The sequence below is a fragment of the Sciurus carolinensis genome, chromosome 15, assembly GCF_902686445.1.
Source record: "Sciurus carolinensis chromosome 15, mSciCar1.2, whole genome shotgun sequence".
Classification (NCBI taxonomy): domain Eukaryota; kingdom Metazoa; phylum Chordata; class Mammalia; order Rodentia; family Sciuridae; genus Sciurus; species Sciurus carolinensis.
Genome location: NC_062227.1, coordinates 25,339,349 through 25,364,156, shown reverse-complemented (window position 1 = coordinate 25,364,156; position 24,808 = coordinate 25,339,349). Strand labels below are relative to the sequence as shown.

At 37.6% G+C, this 24,808-nt stretch overlaps 1 protein-coding gene across 9 annotated transcripts in view; it reads right to left on the bottom strand.

Annotated features, from left to right (window-relative positions):
• The window catches only part of L3mbtl4 (L3MBTL histone methyl-lysine binding protein 4), a 520,509-nt gene that overhangs the window by 261,127 nt on the left and 234,574 nt on the right, over positions 1-24,808 (bottom strand). For all 9 annotated transcript variants that reach the window (XM_047526991.1, XM_047526997.1, XM_047526990.1 and 6 more), the window contains 2 exons: positions 20,672-20,757; positions 17,104-17,214 (listed from right to left, as the gene is read on the bottom strand). In XM_047526991.1, the coding sequence (XP_047382947.1) occupies positions 17,104-17,214; positions 20,672-20,757 (197 nt within the window). The remainder of the gene's footprint in view (positions 1-17,103; positions 17,215-20,671; positions 20,758-24,808) is intronic.

Here is a 24,808-nt window from a genome sequence, read left to right as displayed (position 1 = left end):
AATTTATAGTCAACACATCTTCTCACTGAAGACATGAAGAACGCGATTTGAGCACAATATAATCCCCTCACCCAGCTCACTTCAGGGCTGCACCCACTCACGCTCTGCAAAAATAAAATAGTTATTTTAGCTCCACTTGTCTTTCACTTCCTCTCATGCTAATCTGATTTATTCCTGTTTATAATAAGATTTTGATACTTATCAGAGAAAGAAATGCAGAAATTCTCTGGATTTCTCAAAGTACTTCACTCATTCTAATCTTTAGTGAGATTTCACATGTAATGGAGTTATTTGCTTTATTTCTGCAGCTTATGCTGTGTTTTGACCACTGGCTGTATAATAAACACAATATTCTACTGTTTCTTTTTCTTACATGTTCCTTGGTCTCTTTTTCCTTTTACTCTACTACTTTTGAGCTTCAGTAAAATCATTCCCCAAAGAACTAAATTCTAAAATTCTACAAATCAGTGAGACTTGAAAAGAAATGATCATTAGCTTAGGACATACTAAAGGAGGGCCTCTTCACCTTTTCTAAGTGGACAGTAAGTATACTTGCTGTCTAACTGATAAGGAATTTAAGTTTTGACAATCACAGAATGGTCACCTGTAGTACTGCACTGTAGTAGGGAACTGCAAAGTGCAGACAGCTTGTTTTACTCTGAGGAGGCAGCATCTATTTGTTATGATTTTCATAATCATAAAAGTATATTTTAGGGTACAAATAGAAAGGTCAATATAAATATTTAGACAATTTGGGAGCTTAAGAATTAATCACTGAGGAAAAACTGATTTCTTCCTAGGGTTTAGCCCATTTCTCTCTACTCATATGAATTTTATTTTTGATTTCCAAAAGGGAAAATTCTGCCCAGCCTTTTAAGCTTGTAGTATTCACTAATAATATTAAAGAGACAGCAGGTAGCTGACCTGGGGACATAGCTGACAGAGAAGACCAAGGGTAACTATGGATGATCCCCAAACCAATGCAACATCAGGCACTGGGGATGCTAGTGGCACTCTTCATGCCTGACAAGGGGCTTCTTAAGATGGATGTACACTGGCCTCCCTTCTACTTGCCCCTGAGTGCCCCAGAGCTGCACTGTATGATATGACAGCCACTGTTCATGTGTGGCTATTTAAATTTTAATTAAATTTAACAGAAATAACAATTTCAGTTCCTCAGCCCTTATCCACATTTCATGTGCTCAAGAGCTGCATGTGATGAATGGACAACACACTGGAGAGAACATCTGCATCTCTGCAGAAAGCTACATTGGTCGACACTGCCCCATATGGCTAGTTTACTGTACAGAGCCCACTGACAGAACACATGGGAAGAATTTACCACCTAAGCCAGTGGGTAAAATAACCTTGCAAAGTGGCCCTACCCCATTTTGCCATGAGATGGGAGGAACAGCAGAATTAGGGAAGGTTTCAGCCACCCATAGGCCTGTAGCCCTAATCTGAAAGGTGGAGTCTGAAGATCAAGCAAGGGCACTTGGGGTCAGAGGAGACCTCTATGACCTTATTCTTGAATAAACATGGCTTTCAGGAGCAACTAAAATGAAAACATTAAAATGAGCTTTAGCAGAAGAGAATCACTGCTTTAGCACCACACTGACTTATGGGCAATAACAGATGAATTATAATTTAATGACGAGAGCAAGATACAAGTCTCTGGGCTTTCAGCATACACCTGGAGCCCCAGGAGCAGCTAAACAGATCCAGGAGTGTTCCATGGGTGGGTGTCCAGCAGGATGGATAGGAATGCCTACAGAGGGATGAACACTCTGAAGCAAAAGGAAATCACCAGCAGAAGCCACCCCTGGAAGTTCAAGGACAATGAGGAGCATTGGACAGGGTCAGGAGGGTACATTCACAGAGGTCAATGCTGTAAGCTTCCTGAAGGCAGCAGTAAGCATGGTGGTATCTAATTATTTTATCATTCAGGCATCTGAGATGTGATAAGAAATAATCAATGTGGATCACAGGAAAGGAGCACATGTAATGATAATTGTATAGGATATATCAGCTTAGGGTTTGGGGTGTTTTATATTTATTAAAATACACCATGCTTAGATGCTAGTGGAGATACTGGTGCTGACAACACCAACTGTCAGAAGAACTCTGTTAGTTGGCTAGAAAGCAAGATAAATTAACTTGGTCTCAGGATGGCTAAAACCCAGTGAAGTGGGCCACACTCAAAAAGCAATATGGACCCTTCATGCTGCTGGCAGTTTTTGACATTAAAGTTACATTATTTTAAGAGGAGATTATTATTACTGGAAAATCACTAGCAACCATTACTGTTCAGAATTTCAACCATTTATTATCCATTATGTATCCATTATTACTCTACAGCCCTACTGTTTGTCATATGTTATTAGTATAATGGCCTCATAATGGGCTCTGATTCTTTGACACTGTTAAAACTCTGCCATGATTCACTATATCAATATTTCAGGGGAGAAAGCATTATATACAATGAAATAATAGCGATTTGCATTATTCAAATATTACATAATTCTCAGTCATGCTTATAATAAGCATGCTGTTTATTAAAGGCATATTAGAAGCACAGAAGCACCAATTAACTCAGCTTCCTATATGGTTTATAAATAGCTACCCTCTTGTGAAGGAATATGTTGAAGGCATCTAGTTAATGTCAAGGGCTAATGCACATTTGTTTTGCATAAAGAATGAGTAATAAAAAAAACCCTTAATAAATAGTAATTCACTGCCAGGAACCAACCTCTCAGTATACTTTTATTTACAATTCACATTCATTCCTTCATTCACTCACTTTGCAAATGTGCTTTGAGCACCCATGAAATACTAGGTCCTGTTTTATAGACATTGGAGACCAAGACTACTTAGGGAATACAAAGAGACAAAGTGCCCCTGTCACCAACTCACATTCTAGTGGAAAAACAGACTATAAAAAGATGAAGAAAATTTATAATCTAATGTCAGATAACCCTAAGTATGGTGATAAAAATCAAATTAATAAGAAGACAGTGAACTGTTTTAGATAGGAGCAGAAAAAATTATCCCATTGCAATAAGAAACTCAGACACGAATGGAAAGGTCAATATGGTCATGGGACTATCACCAATTTGACTCTGAATTTCTTCTATTTCCCAGTGAAAGGGAAGCAAGGAAATGAGAGAATGAAGACTTTAAGGAGAAAGGCTATGTGAACTTGTCTTCGTGGAAAACCAGAATGTGAAATGAAGAGGAAAATGCAGCAGAAGGACAAGAATGGACTTAGTTTCCCTTGGACATTTGCATAGATAAATCTGAAGAATTCCATGACTCTGCTTTTCTACTGGACTGAATCTGGGCTTACTCATAAATTTGGAACCACGTAACTACATGAGAATGGGCAAAAATGACAATCACAATGAAGTGAAGAACTGCAGAGAGGCCCCCAAGGCAGAATGAAGACACCTCCCTAGGAAAGAGGAAGCCACTGCCAGTTTTGCAGCACTATGCTACACAGGACGATGGCACCTGCTTCACTGAAGATTCTTTATCCAGTGCCTTTCAAGTCAGAACACAAACCTGCCGACTTTGAAGGACCCCATAGGTATCTACCCACAGTTTATATCTACAAATATGGTACATGTTCTAGATTTCACTGTCCATTTCCAAATCTGCATTCACATAAAATGGAGCACACTTTCATGTACTGATGAACACATATCTACTGACCTCACAGAGCAAGACTTTGCTGAAAGAAAATGAAAAAGAAATACATCTATTTCCTGGCTTCTGTCATACATGTCCCCACCCTACCCCTATGTCACAGTTCAGTAATCTGAAATCAAGATGCAACTTACAAAGTTTTGAAGAACTTTGCCAACTGCCAACTATAGAAGTCAGCTATGGAACAGTCATCATTGCCAACATGGGTGCTGAAGGTAGCCAATTCTCTAAGAAGGGATCCTGACATCTTCAAAAGCAGAAGACAGACTGTGACCCATTCACACAGTTGAGAATGACTAAAGTATCACCTCAACTTAAAAGATAAATTGTTGAAAACCAAGTCATGAGTCGATGGTGAAATCTTGATATTTTTATGTTTTTCTACCAATTTTATGGTTGTCTCTAAATGTGATAAAGTGTGGAATAAGAAGAAGTAATCAGGACCAGATTATGCAAGATCTCATAGGGCACATTAAGGAGTTGGTCCTTATTTACAAAAAGCAATGAGAAGAAACCAAAGGGCATATGCAAGGAAGACACATGACTTGCCCACATTTAAGATTACTCTGGCATCTTTGTATAACATGGGTTGATGGGGTCTTAACTGGACCCGACTAGGAGGAACTGGTTGTCCACATGAGAGACATTGTTGACTTTCATTAAGGTGGCAGGCATGGAGATGGACAGAGTACAAAGGCAGGAGTATATTATCTAAAGTTAGAAGCATTACAGCATGGCTGACTATTTGGCAGTTCTGAGATGCACAGATGTTAAGAATTAATCCCAGGTTTCTGGTTTGGGCAACTTGGTTAGTAAGCCGGCCAATTATTAATTGAGGATGCCTAAGGTTTGGGTATGTGCAATGAGAATTTCAGTCCAGGACATGTTAACATAAGACATACAAAAGATGCCAAGCCACAGTAACCTACTGTATGACCCTGGAGCTTTGGGGAAAGGTCATGAAATCAGATACAGATCTGAAAGTTATTTGCAAATAGAAGGTACTGAAAACCAAGGGAATGGATGGATGGGTTCACTTAGGGAGAGACAACCAAGCGAAATTCTCAACTCAGACATACATTAAAATCACCGGGGGGCAGGGGGTGTTTACAAAATGCTTATGCTTGTTGGATGATATAACTGTGTAATTAGGCTTGAAATCTACCAGTATAAAGAGAAAAAGTAAAGGTCCAAGATCAAGGTCTTGGGCAGTGCCAATATGTAGAGGTTAAATAGGAGAGAAGATTAAAATGAAGCAAAGAGATAACAGAAATCAGGTAAACACAATTGCATAGAACCTACAAGAACAATTACTACTACTGAAAAGGGGGACAATGATGGAGGTGGAGAGCTGACTCCTCCCCTATCATTACATCAGAAACCAAAGACTGCACATCAGCTTTGCAGCCCTTTGACATAAACCTTCCCACTGGAAACAAAATTAGGAGCATCCATTTCAAGTTTATTAGTCAACTTCACTTTTTTAAACAGCCTTGCAGGTAGGAGGGCTCCCCAGAGAACCACCCAGATCCTGATGTCTGTTGAATCCACAGTCCAAAGTAGCCACTCCTACCTGACTCAGTGTAGAGGGCAGTGAACCTACTACCCTTTTTAGTACATGTGGAGAAAGGTATTTAAAAACAGGGCAGCCAGGAACAGAGGTGCACACCTGTAATCCCAGTGGCTCCAGAGGTTGAGGCAGAAGGATCATGAGTTCAGAGCAAGTCTCAGCAACTTAGAGACACTCTAAATAATTTAGTGAGAACCTGTCTCAAAATAAAATATTTTAAAAAGGTTGGGGATGCGGCTCAGTGGTTAAGCACCCCTGGGTTCAATCCTTAGTATCAAGAAAGAAAAAGGAAAAAGTAAAACAAAAACAAACCAGGGCAGACACAAGCCAGATTACCTGCCTAGTAGCAAATGGTTATCTCCAACTTCAGTATCCAGACAGACTGGGTGGGTTCTTGTTAAAATGCAGGTTTGGATTCAGGTCAGGGATGAGGTATTTCTTTCTTTAAAAATTTGTTCTTTTTAGATATACATGACAGAAGAGTATATTTTGACACATTATACATACATGGAGTATAATGTATTCTAATTAGGATCCCAGTCTTCTGTTTGCACATGGTGTGCAGTGTTGCTGATGATATATTCATATTTGAACATAGTAAAGTTATGTCTGATTCATTCTACTGTCTGTCCTATTCCTGCCCACCCCACCACGCTTCCCTTCATTCCCCTTCATGTAATCCACTGAACATCTATACCTGCCCTTCCCTGCTTGTTGTGTGTTAGCATCTGTATGTCAGAGAGAACATTCACCCCCATTTTGGGGGTATTGGCTTATTTTACTTAGCATAAAAGTCTTGAGATCTACCCATTTACCAGCAAATGTCATAAAGTCATTGATTTCTGTGGCTTAGCAATATTCCATTGTGTATATGTGTCACATTTTCTTTATTCATTTGTCTGTTGAAGGATGCCTAAGTTGGTTCCATAGCTTGGCTATCGTGAATTGAACTTCTGTAAACATTGATGTGGCTACATCACTGTGGTATATTGATTTTAAGTTCTTTGGGTATATGCTGAGGAGTGGGATAACTGGGTCAAATAGCGGTTCCATTCTAAGTTTTCTGAGGAATCTCTACACTGCTTTCCATAGTGGTTGCACCAATCTGCAGTCCCACTAGCAATGTATGGAGGTACCTTTTCCCCCACATTCTCACCAACATTTGTTGTTACTTGTGTTCTAGATAATTGCCTTCTGACTAGAGTGAGATGGAATTTCAGCATAGTTTTAATTTCAATTTCTCTAATTGCTAGAGATTTTAAACATTCTTTCACATACTTGTTGAGCATATTTTTTCTGTGCAGTGCCTGTTCAGTTCCTTTGCCCATTTATTAATTGGGCTATTTGTTTTTTGGCGTTAGTTCTTTATATATATATATGGAGATTAATGCTCTATCTGAGGTGCAGGTGGCAAAGATTTTCTCTCTCCATGCTCTTGATTGTTTCCTTTGCTATGCAGAAGCTTTTTAGTTTGATACCATCCAAATTATTGATTCTAGATTTTACCTCTTGGGCTTTAGGGTTTTGTTGAGGAAGTCAATTCCTAAGCCAACATGATGGAGTGTTGTTGGGCCTACATTTTCTTCTAGTAAGTGCAAGGTGTGGTCTAATTCCTAGGTCCTTGATCCACTTTGAGTTTTGTGCAGGGTGAAAGATAGGGGTTAAATTTCATTCTGCTACATATGGATTTCCAGTTTTCCCAGCACCATTTATTGAAGAGGATATCTTTCCTCCAATGTATGTTTTTGGCATCTTTGTCTAGTATGAGATAACTATATTTATGTGGGATTGTCTCTGTGTCTTCTCTTCTGTACCATTGATCTTCATGTCTGTTTTGGTGCCAATACCATGCTGTTTTGTTACTATAGCTCTGTAGTATAATTTAATATCATATTGTGATGTCTCCTACTTCACCTTTCTCACTCAGGATTGCTTTGACTATTCTGTGCCTCTTATTTTTCCAAATGAAGTTCATGACTCCTTTTTCTATTTCTATGAAGAATGTCAGTGGGATTTTAATAGGAATTGAACTAAGTCTGTATAGTGCTTTTGGTAGTATGGTCATTTTGACAATATTAATTCTGCCTATCCAAGAAAAAGGGAGATCTTCTAAGGTCATCTTCAATTTCTTTCTTTATTATTCTGTAGGTCTTTCATGACTTTTGTTAAATTGATCCACAAGTGATGGTGTTTTTTTGTTTTTTGTTTTTTTTTAGGCTATCATGAATGGGATAGTTTTCTTAATTTCACTTTCAGTTGATTTATCATTGGTGTACAGGAATACAATTGATTTATGTTTGTTAATTTTATATTCTGCTACTTTGTCAAATTCATTTATGAGTTCTAGAATTTTTCTGGTGGAATTTTTTCAGACCTTCTAAGTATAGAATCATGTTGTTCCCATTTCTAACAAACCCCCAGGGATGCGGGTGTCACATTCTGCTGATCTTGAAGAGGCAGTCTCTAAGAAGTCCCCACCTGTGGGAGACCCTTGGAATGCCACACCCAATTTTGGAATGAACACGCGGGTACCAACATGGCCACCAGCAGTCTGGATGTGCAGTCCTGCCTCTCAGACCATCCCCCATTCTCTAGAGCTGTTCTCCTGCCCTAACTCTGCCTCTGGACTCTACTCTGATTTACTGCTGCTGTTGGGTTTAGTAATCCCGAGATATGGATTCATCCTCTGATTTGATAGGATCCACACATTCCTTCTTTCTCAATCAACAGGTCCTCTAATGTTTGGGGAAGATTGTCCTGTTGAGGTGGTCTGGTACCATCTGTTTTCATGCCAAGAGCTGGTTTTGCCAAAGCAGCAAGGACAAATACACTATCCTGGTGTTCCAGGGGTGGAGGTGCTGGTAGTGAGCCTCTAAGGAGCAGCAGTAGAAGACCTGTAGCAGTTGCTTCGGTTAGGGATCCTCTGCATTTCCCCTTAGCTGCACCCTCTTGGCTCCTATAGTCATAGCCATGCACCTGCCCAGGATTTCTCTGGTCACAGGTTGAAATTAATCACTTGTTTGAGATGCTGTTTTCTGTTAAAAAAAAATATATCCAGGTATATATGTATGTATGTATGTATCCATACATGCACATACAAACACACTAAAAAAGATTGAATCAGAAGTCTCCTTTGTCTCTGCATAATAGTAAATAAAGGCATTTGGTGTTTGGAAATGCAAATAAAACAAGGCATTTTATGCACTTTTTCTAAGAAGAGAAACCCTATTCTTGAGAAGCCAGCTTCCCCCCAGCATATCTGCTCACAAGCCCTGCTGTAAACACAATGGCTTTGACAGCACTTGGGGGTTTGTGCTCCATACGACCTTATTGAAGCAGGCTTCTTTCCTATCTCCCCAGTCAGATTGTGAGGGCAGGTTTCAAGTCTTAATCTCATTCCCAGGGCTCACAGTATCTGGAATGGCCTTCTACCCTAGGGGCACTCAGTAAACAAAAACTGATAACTACAATGGACCTCATCTACTTTACTTTTTATTGAATTATGTTATATTTTACTACAACTTTTGCAGTAGGCAGAATCATGGGCTCCCAAAGATATCAACATCCTTTCATAACACCTGTGAAACATGTTATTTTACATGTCAAGAGGAACTTTGCAGGTGTGATTACCTGGTGGGCCCATAGAAATTACAGCAATCCTTATAAAAGGAAGGTTTGAAGGTGCCTGTGTACCTTGCTTTAATTATGGAGAAGGGGGCCATGAGCCCAGGAATTAAGTGGCTTCTAGAAGCTGGAAAGGGTGAAGCAGGCGATTCCTCTTCCAGAAGGATTTGGCTTCCTGACACCTTGATTTTAGCCCAACGTGATTTCTAACCTAGATAAATGTATGATATATCTGAGTTGCTTAAAGTTAGTAAACTTTTACGTTAATTCATTGTAGTTCTAACAGGAACATAATAGATCTACATCTTGGGAATAAAATTAATCTACCATCATCTACTCCCTTTCAAAGTGTAATATCCTTTCCCTAAGTCTATCACCCTTTCTTATATTACAAGAAATGACATTAATTTTAGAGCAAGGTGGGAAATGTTTTCACCATCTTGCCTAGCCCGTCTGTCCTGAGGTATATTTTTTCGCTTATTTATTTTTGGAAGATATTCTTCCCATGGTAAAAATACAGTGACTATAAAGCAGGATGTGAGAAAAGGAGATGATGTTCAGCATAATTAGCTAAGTATCGGCATTAGTAAGGGCACTTGGAATGTCAAAACTGCAGCTGATGCTGATAGCGTGCTTCTGCTTAGGAAATGGCAGAGCAGGCACAGTACATTTTCCCTAAAGCTAAGATAAAGTCCATAGACTGCTCTGAAGGAATACAGGAAGCCCACACTGTATCTGGTGATTGAAGGCCTTAGAGATAAAAGAATTCATTATTATAGCAGTTCAGGGGTCCCTCACTTACTAAGCAAATATACAGCTTTGAATGAAATAACAAGAGTAGGGAGAATGGAGAGCCTGTTTTATTAACTTCAGAATTGTTAATGTAAAATGATGTCCTTACTCAAAGGCCCATTAACCTGTGATGCAGGAATATAATCTAGTACTTGTATATACATGCATGTGCACTTTACAGCAGAACAATCTGTAGCAGATCTCAGACACTCAAAAAAAAATACATCCTCCTAGAGGGATTAAGAACCAGTACTGCAACACCATCATCTTTTATTTAAGAGGTTTCTACACACTGTTCTGCATAGAAAACTGAAGGATTCTATTTCTATTCTATGTAGCTCATGACTTATCTGATGCTGCATGCCAAATAATCACATGTCAAGCTCTCATTAGATCTGCAGGTCAGGCTGGTAGGCGGGAGGGCGCTGAGGATGGGCCAAAGAGCCCATCACCACAATAGTTCTGCACTCTGTGCTGGCAGGCCTGTGTTTCTGTTCCAGACAGACTGACTTTAAAACAAATGGGAAAGTGAAGTCTCTACTAACAGTTCTTGGGAAACACAACTCTTGTGGCATATGAGTTCACTGTATGAGAAACTATGTCATTGTAGGGGCATTCACACATTCTTAAAATAAAAGATGATGGTGTTACAACACACTATTTATTCTTAACCCTTCTCTTAGGAGTATGTATTTCTTGATTGTCTAAGGAACTGCTACAGATTGCTCTGCTGCAAAATGCAAAATGCACAACATCCATTCATAAAACCAAGTAAATGCATAGTAATCAACTGATACTAGGAAAAATGAATTTCTTTTAAATCTAGAGGCTGTTGATTACATAGTACCTTCATCTCTTATACCTCTTTTTAATGAGTATCTAAATTTTATCTAAAACTAGAATTAAAATTAAATATAGTGGTAGTTTGGTTAAAAATCAAATATTTTTAAAAAATAATGCAAGGACACAAAACTGCTTATACTATAGGTAGTAACTTAATACATTAAGCTCATGATCTAATTGATAGAGTATCTGTTAAGATAAGGATTGACAAGATTATAGTCCACAGGTCAACAGGGCCCTCCTACCAGCTGTTTTGTGTTGCACATGCTAAAAATGGTTTTTGTACTTTTAGACGGTTGGAAGAAAACTCACCACAAGAGTATTTTATGATATGTGAAAATGATGTCAAATTCAAATTTGAGGGTCATTCATTCCTTTATATATTGCCTCTGGCTGTTTCTATGATAAATGGCAGAGGTGACCAGTTACTGCAGAGACCATGTGGCCACAAGTCTGAAACACCTACTATCTGGCCCTTTACTTGAAAAGTGCTATCCCAGGCTGTAGAACCAGGCCATCTGGCTCCCTTCAGGCTCTACCACTTATATGCAGCATGGCTCTCTGTGCCTGGTTCCTCACTTCTGTCTACCTTGCAGGGTCATTGCTAGGATTATGGGAGTAGAGAAATGCTCAGCACATAAACTGCTAGAGCACCCCTCCCATGTTGCCCATCATTAGTATTATTGCTGTTGCCACTTGTCATATCTGCAATTACACTAATGCACTTCTACTTACCTCAACTCTCCTGGAAATTATGGTCAACACTAATTTATAGTTTCACCAAGTCTAAAAATTATCTTTTCATTAACTGGTCATGATACTTTGGAAAATTGTCCTAGTCTCCTCAAATGAAGACAGCCATCAATCATTGTGACATAATAATGAACACTGATTACAAGTTTAGCTCAAAGGACAGTTATTTTTAATGTTAGTATCTTATCCTATCTTCATATTTCAAAACCCATTTTCAAAACTGCATCTGAGTTAGAAATTTTGCCAAGTGAGATGATCTAATCCAGAGTCTGCTCCCTTCTTGACAGATATTTAAACGAGGACTCACAGGAATTAAGTGACTTTTCAAAGCACAGGCAACCCTTAATTACAGTAAACATTTGTTGACTTGTGTTTGGACTTTTTCTTTGCACTAATCCTCCTGCAGTTTTTTTCAAACAATATTTTTCAAACAATAGTTTTCAATTTATGTTCTGACCTAAAATCTAAAATAATTTTTAGTCATGTAAGTGGGCATCATACCATGACAATCTTGGTCATGCTGCCCTCATTTCATTTAGAAATGTCACAAATACATCCAGTTAATGCATTAAATATGAAAAGACTTGCTGAAGAGACTCAATTTATTAATGATTCAGGAGAACTTCCTAAAGCATCTATTTGGTATTCATTTATAATTCATTTCACAGCTTAGCTTCAGTTCCCACAGGGCAAATATTTATCAAATATTACTCTGTTTTAAGTCCTCCCTTTACATTTTCTTGTGGAATACTTTTCCCCCAAAATAGTGGCTAAGCTTCCTGAAAGCATCCATCCATCCATCTATTGAAATTTAATGTGCATTTCCTGATAAGGTGACAGTAATGGGTTTTCAGATATAACAAAGTGCATTGTGCAGCCAAACAAAAGAAGAATTATTAAACATAATAACTGACTATAAATTGAACAAGATACATTGAGCACATAAATATTTATTAGAGAGTAACCATGGTAATTAAAAAATAGTAATCAACACAAAGGGGAAAATGGCATCCAGTCATGACCAAAAAAAAAAAAAAAGACCCTCTCAACCTCCTACAAGTGAACCCCATATGACCAAATGAATATTATCACTATGAAAAACAAACTACCTGGCCTGACTAGTAAAGTAGATTTATGATATCAAGAGAGAAGAGTATCTTGAATCAGGCTGCCCTCTGTCCCCTCCCTGAAGCATTGCTAGTTCACCATCTCCAATTCCAACAGCTTATCATGGCAATGGGTAAGTGCTGAAATGTAGAGAACACTGACACTGGATTTAGATGAATCTAACGTTGGCCAAATAATGTAAGTTCTCCATGTTAACTGTATACCAGAGATAACATCTTAAAAGCTCCGCTGTGAGGATGAAGATGTGATAAATAGCATATTCGGCCAAGTGCCTGCAACAAAGTACACATTCAATAATGGGGAGTTCTGTTCTACTAGCACTGCTTTTATTACTTCTGAAAGCACTACTATTACTACATCTACTGCTGTAATCACTGACCAATAGTTGCTTCATCCCACTTCTGCTTGTCAGGATATTAGTAGTACATATAAAGATAATAATCCATACTTTTGGACCTAAATAACTTAAGACACACTAGGATGACTAAAAATATGTAACTAAAATAACAAAAAAGAAATAACAAGGGTTCTTGAAGATGTGAAGAGACTGGAATCCTCAAATTCTGCCTCTGGGAATGTAAAATGGTGCAGCCACTTGAGAAAACATTGTGGGAGTTTCTTGGAATGTCAAATATAGAGCAACCCTATGATCCAACATTTCTACTCCTAAGGATATGCCCATGAGAAATGAAAGCACTTGTCCTCGAATGCTCACAGGAGCATTATTCAAGACAGCAAAAAGTGGAAATAACACAAATGTCTTATCAACTGATGAGTGGATAAACAAAATATGGAACTGCCGAACAACAGAATATTATTTGGAAGCAAAATGGAATGAAGTACAAATACATGGATAAACCTTAAAAACATTATGGCAAGTGAAAAAAGACATCAGAAAAGGTCACACGTTATAGGATTCTGTTTTCATAAAATGCCCAAGGACAGGCAAATCCACTGAGAAAGAAAATAGATCTGTGATTACCAGGGGTTTGGGCAGAAGAAGAGAATAGTAGAATGAGTAGTGACCACTAAGTGATATAAGGTTATGTTTTGATGTTCTAAGATTAGTGATGATGGTTGTACAGTTTTGGAATATGATTAATGATAAAATTTTATGATGTGTGAACTCTACCTCAAAAAAGCTGTTATAAAAATCAAACTAACAAAGCACGTAAGGGCAGCTATGCACTTGGGGAGTGAACTGGCTGCTACTCTACCAGGGAATGCCAGAAGTACACAGGTACCTCCAGACAGGCCAGGCAGTGTGGGTTAGGCACAGAAAGACAAAGCAAATTGGGGTCACTGGTGGTCTACACTCTCCAACCCACACATCTGCTCTCCCCCTCTAAAGGAAGTTATTTAGCATTAAAAAAATAGAACATTAAGAGTAAGATGGGAAGTTAAAACATTAAGAAAAATTAGAATATAAGGGCAGAACATAATAAAATTAGAACATAAGAGTAATTAGGACATAAAAATAAGAACATAAGTGGTTTCCACTCTTCATCCCACACATCTGCTTTCCCTCTCTAAAAGGACTTATTTAGCATAAATAAAAATTAGAACATATGAGTAAGGAGTAGGATGGTTATAAGTTCTAGAGATGAAAACCTCTATTTGAAAGCTGGGGTTTAAAACCCTCATCCCATAAGATAGCAACCTGGGACCTGGGGCCAGTGACCTGGCCTCTCTGGGCTTCAGTTTCTCTCTTTATGAACCAATTATAACCATAGGACTTTCTGCCACATGATTGTGGTGAGGGTCCATACAGGGCCCCCAGAACAGTATCTGACATGGAAGAAGAGCGTCATCCTGATTACCGTTTTACCGGTCTAGTTCTTGTTAAGACAGTCTGACTCCTCACAGTCAAACAAAGGAATGTAGCACCATCCCAGGGGCTCATGTTCACGTTCCCCAAGGAACACCAGTCAAACCCCTGCCCTCTTCACCTAGGAGCTTGGGCTTATTCCTTGTACTTCCATGAGGTCCCTTCAGTAACACAAAAGTAAATACATCCTAGAGAGCAGCACAGGTATTTGCACGCACAATGAATTCACACTGAGCACAACAGCTACCCCCAAAGCACCTGCAGAGTTAGGAACAGTCCAGGGAATCTTATATATGACACCTCACTGAATTTTCACAACATGTCTATGAGTTGGATGTTATTAACCTACAGACAAGGAAAGTTGAAGTGAGTTGAGTAACTCCACCAAGTTAATCACATAGTTAAGTAAGAGCCAAAGCCGGGAGTCCAACCCAGGCCTGTCAGATCCAGGGGCACTTCCTGGTTCATAATGTTGAATTAGATTTCCAAAAGAAGAGTAATTAAAAAAGGAATTAAGAAAGAGGGAAGGTACTTTATTACCAACACACTTAGTTTATCTATATTCAAATAATTGTTCAAATGCCAAATGCCATTTGATGCATCCACTTCTTCACTCACTCACCCCTTTGTTCATTATCACAAATACTAAGCATCTATTATATGCCAGGAACAAAAACAATCTTTTAAGGATGTCGATTTTAGAAAATTACAGAATTATGTGATCAACACATTAATTGAGGAATAGAGCATTTTGCTGGGCAAAAAGGAGATCAGAAAGCTTCAGATGCTTTCTGAAAAGCAAAGAAAGCCTCATTCACTGCCTCAATCTCCTTACACAAGGATTCAGAGAAAAACCTGATCCTCACCTTCGAAGTCCTATTTCCACAGGAACTAATGACTGGAATCTTAAGCTATCACCTCACTGTTCTCTACATCCCAAGATGGCCAGCCCTTGGGCAGCCTACTCCCTTCTACCTCATGGAGCAAGACAAGTGTTTATCTAACTGTGGGACTGACTGGGTGAGGATGATGGTCAGCAGAGGGCCCAGGACAGGATCTGCAGAAATGGGCTGCAGAGGAGGGCTGTGTTCTAGGCCTCAAGCAACCCACAAGCCCCAAGACACTGATGACCAGTTCAAGGCTGATATATGTCTGGCAGACTAAATGCTAACTAGAAAAAAAATTTTGGAAAGCACCATTTCACAGGGTACTGAGTGCCACTTGCCAAACTGTGTTTGAATTTAGCCCTAAAATCCTCAGGAATTTCTGGTTTTCCCATAACGACAGAGAAAACTATCAAGGTTGATCCTTTCAGAAGTACCAGATTACCTTTCAACTCTTTTTCTTCCAATAATGAACAAAGCAATTACCATAAAGAAAAAGAATAAGAAAAAGACATATGAAATATTTCTTTGGAAGGATCAGGTAAATGCTTAAAGACTTTAAAAGAGCAAAGCTGAGATGGTATGTGAGAATAAGAAATTCACTTCGGGAGTTAAAGTTTTTTAAATGATATTTAAAGGTGATAGATTAGTCCAATTTGTTCACATACTAAACTGATGACAAATGATCAACTGGATTCTACAGTATGTATCTTATGAATAACGAGAAAATTTTCTGTCAATTAAACATCAAGGTAAGATTTAATGTGCTGTTAAAATTGAGCTTTTCCTAGAAAGGCAATAATGTTTAAATGAAAGTTAATGACAAAATATGACAGAATTTACAAGGCAATTATCATATCCAAAGTCATTTCCAAAGTAATTACCATAAAAGTAAACAATAAAAAACTCAAATTAAGAACCTAAGCAATATGCTTAACATTAAATTTAAAATATTAATAATAAGGTATTATGGAAGAAAATGTCTATAATTTCTGAATACAATGATTATTTTTACTTGTTAGAATAATAAAGGATATTATCAGTTTGTGCAATTCATAATCTACAGTCAAGTCAGACGCTTACCTTTAAAGTTGGCCAAAATGTCTGTACTGATTATCTAGTATAAATTGAATTATATCAATATATACATCAAAGAAATACATCTTTCAATATAATACCTATTAAAATTAATTGACTTCAAGCTTTTTGTTATTATGAAAGTAAACCATGTCTGGGTAAAAATTTGTTTTTGAACTGTTATATGCTGTAGAAGGGTTAATGAGTTGCACAGATGCTTTCAGTTCTCTGTATAAAAAAGATAAAAAGCTTTCATTTTAGGAAAATTTCATTTTGAAGATGTTTATATTTAAAATGTTATCAAAAAGGACAGTATGGAAATCTGTTAATCAAGTCTTTAATTCAAAATCTACTTCCTTTAGCTAGGGTGACTAAAGAAGAGCAGAAAACAAAGATCATTGTTTCAAGGTGTTTCATAACAATTTCAAGAAATCTCAGGCAATGCCAACAAAAAGAAGCTAAAATTTTAATAAAGGAAAACTAACAGTGAAAGTCTAAGCAGTAAATTCAAACAGAAATGTACTGGAATTCCTTTCCAAGTCAGTGAAGTCTTATCTCTACATTTCCCACTCCACATACAGAGAAGCTGGACATTTTTTCACTCAAAGACAAGTGAATGGATAGAAGCCAGACACAGCTTTGTTTTCCTCCTGCACCAAGAAATCAGAGCTCTGCAGCTATCCTCATGCAGGTTCCACTGCCTCCTGTCTTAGGAATCCTATTAGTCCAAATTACATCTTGGCCACAGTCAATCTTCAAGGTCAGATCCAAATTGATTTTTCTCCCCATAAAATTATCATGCAGGAGAATTAAAAATTGAGGAAGATAAAGGGAAGGCAGGATGGGTGAAACAGAAGAAATATGGAAAAAGGACCAACATAATAATTTAAAATGTGTACCTTTACTCTTTGGTCATCAACTTCTATAATTGTAGCAACACGAATTAACCTAGGGTTTCGTTTATCCACAACTTCAAGTTTCATATTTGGCAGAAAACCATGAGGCAACCTCTGAAACATTACAAGTGCAACAAGTTATGGAAAATTCAGCAATTCAGATTTTCTATTAATTTTCTACTAAAATGCAATGACTTCAGTTTTAACCAGCAGATCTTTAACACAACTGGCATTTAGTTTCTAGAACACATGGAATTTCATGCAGATTTTTTAACCAGTTTCACAAAAACCTGTGAAAGAATTTTGGGCCGCTTAAACTGTAGCTAAAGAGACAAAGATAGATTAAATTATAAATTCATTAATGGCCATAGCAAAGTTCAAAAGGATCTCTTTTTAATTAGTGCATTATAATTACACATAAATTACACATTTCAACATAATTATGCAAACATGGAATATAATATGCATTAATTCAGTCCCAAATACTTCTTCTTACCCTCCCCTCTTCACATCCCTTGTCCCTTTCCTCTACTTTACTGGTCTTTCTAGTTATTTGTAGTATTTTTTTAAATTAGTGCTTTATAGATACACATAAGGTCAAATTCACTGTGGTATCTGCATATACATACATAGGACTGTTTGGTCAGTTTCATTCCACTGTTTCTCCCATTTCCCATCCTACCTTCCTCTCCCTCAAGCCCCTTCTACTCCACTGTTTTCTCTGTTTTCATGTGATTCACACCCCCACACCACCATTTTTTTCCTTATTTTGATATAGTTTCCACATACGGAGAAAACATTTGACCCTTGGCTTTCTGAGTCTGGCTTATTTCACTTAGCATGATGTTCTCCAGTTCTATCCATGTACCAGCAAATGCCGTAATTTAATTCTTCTTAATGGCAGAGTAAAACTCCATTGTGTATATGTACCACATTTACTTTGTCCATTCATCTACTGATAGGCATCTGGGCTGGTTCCATAACTTGGCTTTTGTGAACTGTGCTGCTATAAACATTAAAGTACCTGTATCACTATAATAATTGTAGTTCCTTTGGATAAAACTGAGGAGTGGGTAGCTGGGTCATATAGTGGTTCCATTCTTAGTGTCTAGAGGAATCTCCATATTGCTTTCCAGAGTGGTTGTATTAATTCACAGAACCACCAAAAATGGATGAGTGTGCTTTTTCCCCCACATCCTCCCCAGCACTTATTATTATTTGTATTCTTGATAAATTATGCAGTTCTGACTGGAGTAAGATGAAAACTCAATATAGTTTTGATTTGCATTTCCCTGACTGCTAAGGACACTGAACATTTTTTCATATATTTGTGGTCAATTGCATTTCTTCTTTTTGAATTGTCTGTTAAGTTATTTTGCCCATTTAGTAGGTATCTTATTACTGTTTACATATCAGCTTATTTTTTTCTTCTTTTCTGAGATTAGTTTTATACATTAGATATTATTGTCTATTCTCCCTATCAAGTTTGGGACTATATGGCCAGAAGGCAAAATTCTTTAACAAATAATACAAAAAGATAAACACGATTCCTTATAAATCTAAACTTTAAAATATTCTTAGATAACAGTTACATAATTTCAACTGTTAAATATTTTAAAAATCATACCATGATATAATTTAAAGTCATAACTAAGCTTTTGTCACTTCATCTGGTAACATTAGAGAGTTGAACTGAGTTGAAATTTCTTTCAAGTCTTAAAATGCCAGAAACCAAGAGTCCGTGATGACACGAACATAGGCAATGAAGAAAACAGAAGGGGAAAGATACTGGGACATACCAAATCATTCAAACTAAGGAATTTCAACAATCAAAAGTCAGAGTCACACTGGGCAAGGTGCCTGTAATCTCAGCAGCTTGGTAAGCTGAGGCCAGAGGACTACAAGTTCAAGACCAGTCTCAGCAAATTTGTGAGGCCATAAGTAACTTAGTGAGACTCTATCTCAAAATTAAAAAATCAAAAGGGCTGGGGATGTGCCTTAGTGGTTAAACACCAAAGGTCAGATTCCCAGTAACCTCACCCTGCCACAGAACCACAAGACAACTCTGACAGTTTTTAGAGATTAGTAGAAAGTTTCCCTTTGAATGCTATTACACATAAAAGTGTTCAACTGACTTTATTGGAAATGAAAGTGTATTGAACTCCTTAAGTCTAGAAACGGCAGTAAGAAAAAAATCTTCTACTGACACGTGACTAATAAATAGTCAAATCTTCTCCAGTATCTGGTATGTTTCTCTCCAGCTTTTTTGGAAGCATATTTCCTTTCTAAAATGCATAATTACATCTAGTAAATGCAGTATACTGAGCTGGGGTTGTAGCTCAGTAGTAGAGCACTTGCCTAGCATGTGTGAGGCACTGGGTTCGATTCTCAGCACCACAAAAATAAATAAAATAAGGGTCCATTGACAAGTGAAAATATATTTAAAAAAAATAAATGGAGTATACTGAGTATAATTAGTTCACTGATTTCTACAAATCTGTTCTCCCCAAGGTCACTGTTCTGAACAAGAAAAGTAATTGTTTAGCCTTACTGATGTCAAAGATACATTCTTGAGCAGAATCCACAACAACCCTGTGAGAGAGACTAAAAGTTGCCTTTTTAGTGAAATCGTTTCCTCATTTTCTTATAGTTTTCCTGTTCAAAAAATAAACAAAGATTTGAAAGAAAGCAAGAGAGAAACACTACCAGTAGCTAAGTATTGTTGCTATTCTAAATTCTACAATTCATAAAATCTTCTGCAGGACTTTAGCTATGGCCTCCTTCATATTACACTTCCACAAGTAAATCCAGCCTATTACAACCAATATTTTTTTTTTTAATGAAAGAACATTTTTGTTTCAACCCCATTTTAATCCCTAGAAAACGCCAGGAAATGAAATCACATGAATAAACCCAATACATAAAATTATGATTAAAGACAAGTTGAGGAGCCTGAAGTCCACAATTAGAATTGGAAAGGAACAATTTGAAAACGGTTTGGAACATAAATATTTCTGATTATACTATTTCTATCTATGCACTTACTTTTACAAGTTAATCTATACTCATTCAACCCTGGAATAAGTACAATAGTATAAACTTGAACTATAAAAATCAACACTCTAAAAAAATACTAAAAGAAACGTTTCTTTCAAAATGGCTGAAACTGCACAAAGATGACATTGTTCCTATTTGGTTACAGTACCACTGCCATTCAAACAGTCCCTGAGGAAGGAGCATGGAAGAGTTCAGAGTACTGGTGCAGCGAGCTCAAGACCCTGGAGCTTCCTGGCCTCCCCCACAGCTGAGGGTGTCAGCAGAGCCACTGGTGCGCTCCACTGTGCTCCTTCCAAAGAGAAAATCGTCACCTGCACTGGCATACAGGAAAGATAGCAAGGACCCTGTTTGCTTACTTCACTTACTTTGTATTCTTAACTAAAAAAAGCAAAGCAAATTGATTATAAAAATATCACTAGGCTTTATAAAGAAAAACCTAGAATAATTTTAAACTGCTGCAGGATTCAACAGAATTTTGTTTAAAGGTAAGAGTATACACCTATACAGAACTTACCATTCTAAAAACTTTGGCAGGGACTGCATTAGTTTGGGTAGTTTCCAGATATTTTGGCCAGGAAAATTTTTCTGGATCAGGATATCCTGAAAAAAAAAAAAAAAAAAAATATATATATATATATACGCACACACACACACATCAGAATCTACAAAACATTGGTAATGATAACACTGTTATCTGAAAGTTCATTACTTATCAGGTCCCATGCTAAGAACTTCATGCAGTATCTCATTTAAATCCTATGCTCCCCTCTGAGAGAGCCAAGGCATCAATGCATGCAAGCAATCATTCACTGGTTCATTCACTCACTCAACAAAATAAAGTGGGTTGGCCAAGGTCAAATGACTACACACAAGCACTTGGCAAAAGCAGGTAACACCCAGGACTCTAACTCCTAGCTCCAAAAAAAGATTTCTTAGAAGTTTGAAAAATCAAACCACTGAACTGGAAAAACTAATAATCTTTCCTTTCTATCTAGGCTGTGTTGTTACTTCTGTCCTTTCAAAGAGTTAAGTACTTGCACTTTTTCACTAGCTCTGACTTCCTTTTTCTTTTCTAATTATTTTCTTTGCTGTGTTTACTCTTATTACTACCTTCCTTCTGATTTCCTTAGGATTAATTCATACTCTTTTAATCAAATTGAATTGTAATTAACTTATTTTAATGTTTTTTCATATAATAAAAGTGTTTAAGACTAGGAACTTCTCATTGTTTCTACACAATGTATTTATTTTTCTCACTTTTGCTTTATGAAAAGATTATATTCCATCATCATAGTGTTGATTAAATCACTGGTCAGTTATTTAAGAGGTATTCCAGGGGTTTAAATATTAATAATATTTACTTTATCACAAAGTAGTTTCAGAATGTCACAAGGTGTGAACAACTCTTGCTTTTGGAATGTGAGGACTTCTTCTGGGGTTAACACTACATCAACAAAAATTTAACCTGTGTGTGTATATGTATGTACATTGTAAGGTTTTGTAACAGTATGCTTTATTATGACATAGTTACATTATGAAAAAAATGCTTTTTTTAATTTAAGTCTAAAGTCTCAGCAGTAATTAGAAGGCTCTAAGTATTTTCTAGTAGTTACCCAGTATTTCTGATAATTTTTCCCTCTTTTTATTTTTAATTTTTTTCCAGTATTGGGGATTAAACCCAGGGACATTTTATCACTGAGCTACATTCCTAACCCTTTTTAATATTTATTTTGGTACAGTCTCACTACTTTTTAAACTTTGTACTAAAATGCAGTATATTTAAAGAAAGGTACACGAGTCAAGTGGATAGCCTGTATGATCTGATAGAGATCAAAACCTGAGCATCGCCAAAGTCCCACCAACTCATCCCCATTCCCATCATGTTCCCTTCTAGTCGATGCTTCTCCAGAGAAACCCTGCCCTGGCTTCCAACCAGGAGAATGGTTTTACTGGTTCTGTTTTTCCCTTTATAAAAATGGAATCATACAGTGAGTGCTCATTCATGGAAAACCTCTTTTGTTCATTTTCTGAATGTGAGGGTCATGCAAAACATGATTATTGAGGGTAAAACATTAATTTTCATTGTCATACAATATTCCATCATCTGTGTATTTTACAATTTCCTTCTTATCCATTCTACTTACCACAGTACTTTGGACAGTTTCTATTTGGGGATTATATGGAATGTTCAAGTATACATTCTTTATAGTAACCACTGTACTTGAATGTATCCAGAAGTAAAACTGCTAGATCATGGAATGATTTGCTTCATCATTTTTACTTTTAAATTATTTTGGTTTAGGAGTACCTTTTTCAGGCAGAGATATAGCTCAGTTGGTAGAGTGCTTGCCTCACATGCAGGAGACCCTGGGTTCAATTCCCAGCACAACAACAACAACAAAAAAGAGGAATGTCTATTTTCAACATCTTCTAAATAAAATTTTAAAATAATATGCATTCACTTTCATAACCAGTTTGTTTTCTCTAACTTTCATAAAATATGTCTCAAGCTAGATTTTTTTAAAGCTCTTTTGGGGTTTCCTTTGCTTTCTGCACTTTCCTGTATAAACTATGCTATATGTCTTAGGTTTCAATAGTTATTTTCCCAATTGCATTTAATTTTGTAGCCCAAAATTTAAAAGAAAAAAAAAGTTATCCAAAGGCATTTCTTGTATTTTGGATCTCTGTCTTTCTGCAAGGCTTCTGAATTATGCTCACCCTTCACCCCATTGGCATTGGTGTCCCTCACCTGGATACCTGGTCAGAGGACAACAAAATAAAACATAGAGTAGAGAACTGTAGAAAGGACATGAGGTGGGTGAGAAAGGCAGCAACTCGTCCTGCCCAGCCTCATAAAGAAACCTGGCATGCTGCCATAAGAGGCACTATTCTTTCCTTCTCTTATCCTGATAAACAAGTGAAAATAAAAGGATGTAACATTCTAAATGATTCTTAAGTAACTTCTTTGGTGCTACACTTCAGAATAAGTTATGTATATGCAAAAAAAAGAAAAAGAAAAAGAAGAACAGGTACCTGCATATTCCTTGTCCAATCAACTCAAGCAATAGCAGAATGACTACGGTCTCAGGAGTCTTCCAAAAGTTCCCACTGTCTTCCTCCTGGCCCAGCCCTATCCTGGTTGGCCTTGGGAGGCCAGAGGTATGGATGCAGAGAAAGGCCAAGATAGGTCCCTTCACTGTGTAGCAATACAAGATTATTAGCTTTTAATAAATCTAAGTTCCTACTTGAAACAAGAAGGATATATCTGAGACCACTCCATGGAACAACAATATCCTTTAGAACCTTACCTCCTCACGAAGAAAGTCAGACTCTAACAGGTTTCCCTTTATAGGTAAGCACTGTACCAAGCATTTCATGTGCATTAAGTTATTTATTCCTCAAACAGTCCTGAGTTACACTTTTTCATAGGTAAGGCTCAGAAAAGCTAAGAGCCTGCCCAGTGTTGTGCAATGAGGAAGGAAGAAATGGGATTTGAACAATTGTGTCTGGCTTCATTATGCATGCACTGTACTTAGTCCTTGACTCCCTCTGGTCCTAAAGCCCCAGGGCACCCAAGACCCAAGGCCCATCCTTCTAGGTCTCAGGGTCGAGAGCCTGTGCTCGCCCTAGGGGACATGGAGTTGTATTGGGAGGATGAGAAGATGGAAAGACAGACATTAGGTTGGAAACTACCCTACATACTGTTTAAATGTTTAAATTTACTCACATCCCACCTTATTCCACACTGTTTAGAGTTTGAAACTTCAAAGAGATAGATGATCCCTGAAGAAAAATAAGGTCCAAGCTATGGCTGTGAACATGGCTGGCTGAATTAAAGCAAAAGAAAAGTGTTGCAAAAACTGAGATCAAGGACCTGTGGGGTTAGGGAATAAAACTGCAGCCTGGGATTTCCCTGTAGTTGGTGCCAGCAATTCTTTGTGTAATGGGAAGATCCAGGTGACAAATGTCTTCAATTAATGTTGGAGAATAACCAGAAGGCAACTAGATGTCAGCAAAAGAAGGGGAATGGTGCAGAGGAACAGGACAGCTGGAGCCCCCAGGAGGAAGGGATTTTCTCAGCAGCTTAGAGCTACTTCAGAAGCAGAAAGGTTACATGGGATGTGGCAGCATGAAGTTGGCTGCTTTAAGGGTCACAGAGAAGGGGTGGCCTCAAGGGTGGGAATGGAGAAAGACCTGTGTGAAGAAGCAGGGATAAGTGGAGACTTTTTCCATCAAGCACTTGAAGTGGAAAGGATTCCAGGCCCTCTGGAGGACACTAGTATGTATGGAAGCAGAAAAGGAAAACCTGAAGGGTCAAATGAAGTTAGAGGAAAGCTAAAAACACCCAAACCGCATCATTCCAATGGCTTCTTACATCACTCAAGGAAAAAGCAAGTCCTAATAATAACCTACAAGCCCCTATACAACTTGACCCCATTACTATCTTCACCTCAGCTCTTGTTTGCTCAGTTCCTGCTATAACTAGAACACAGCACACATCCTTGCTCCTTAAGTGCTCACACGTTCTGTTCTTTTAACTAGAAACTAGATCGTTCTCTCCAGAGATCCTCCAGACATGCCACCTCATCTTAAGTTGATGTTCAAATGTCAGATGCTCACCAACTCCTGAACTTCCCATGTAAGATGGAAT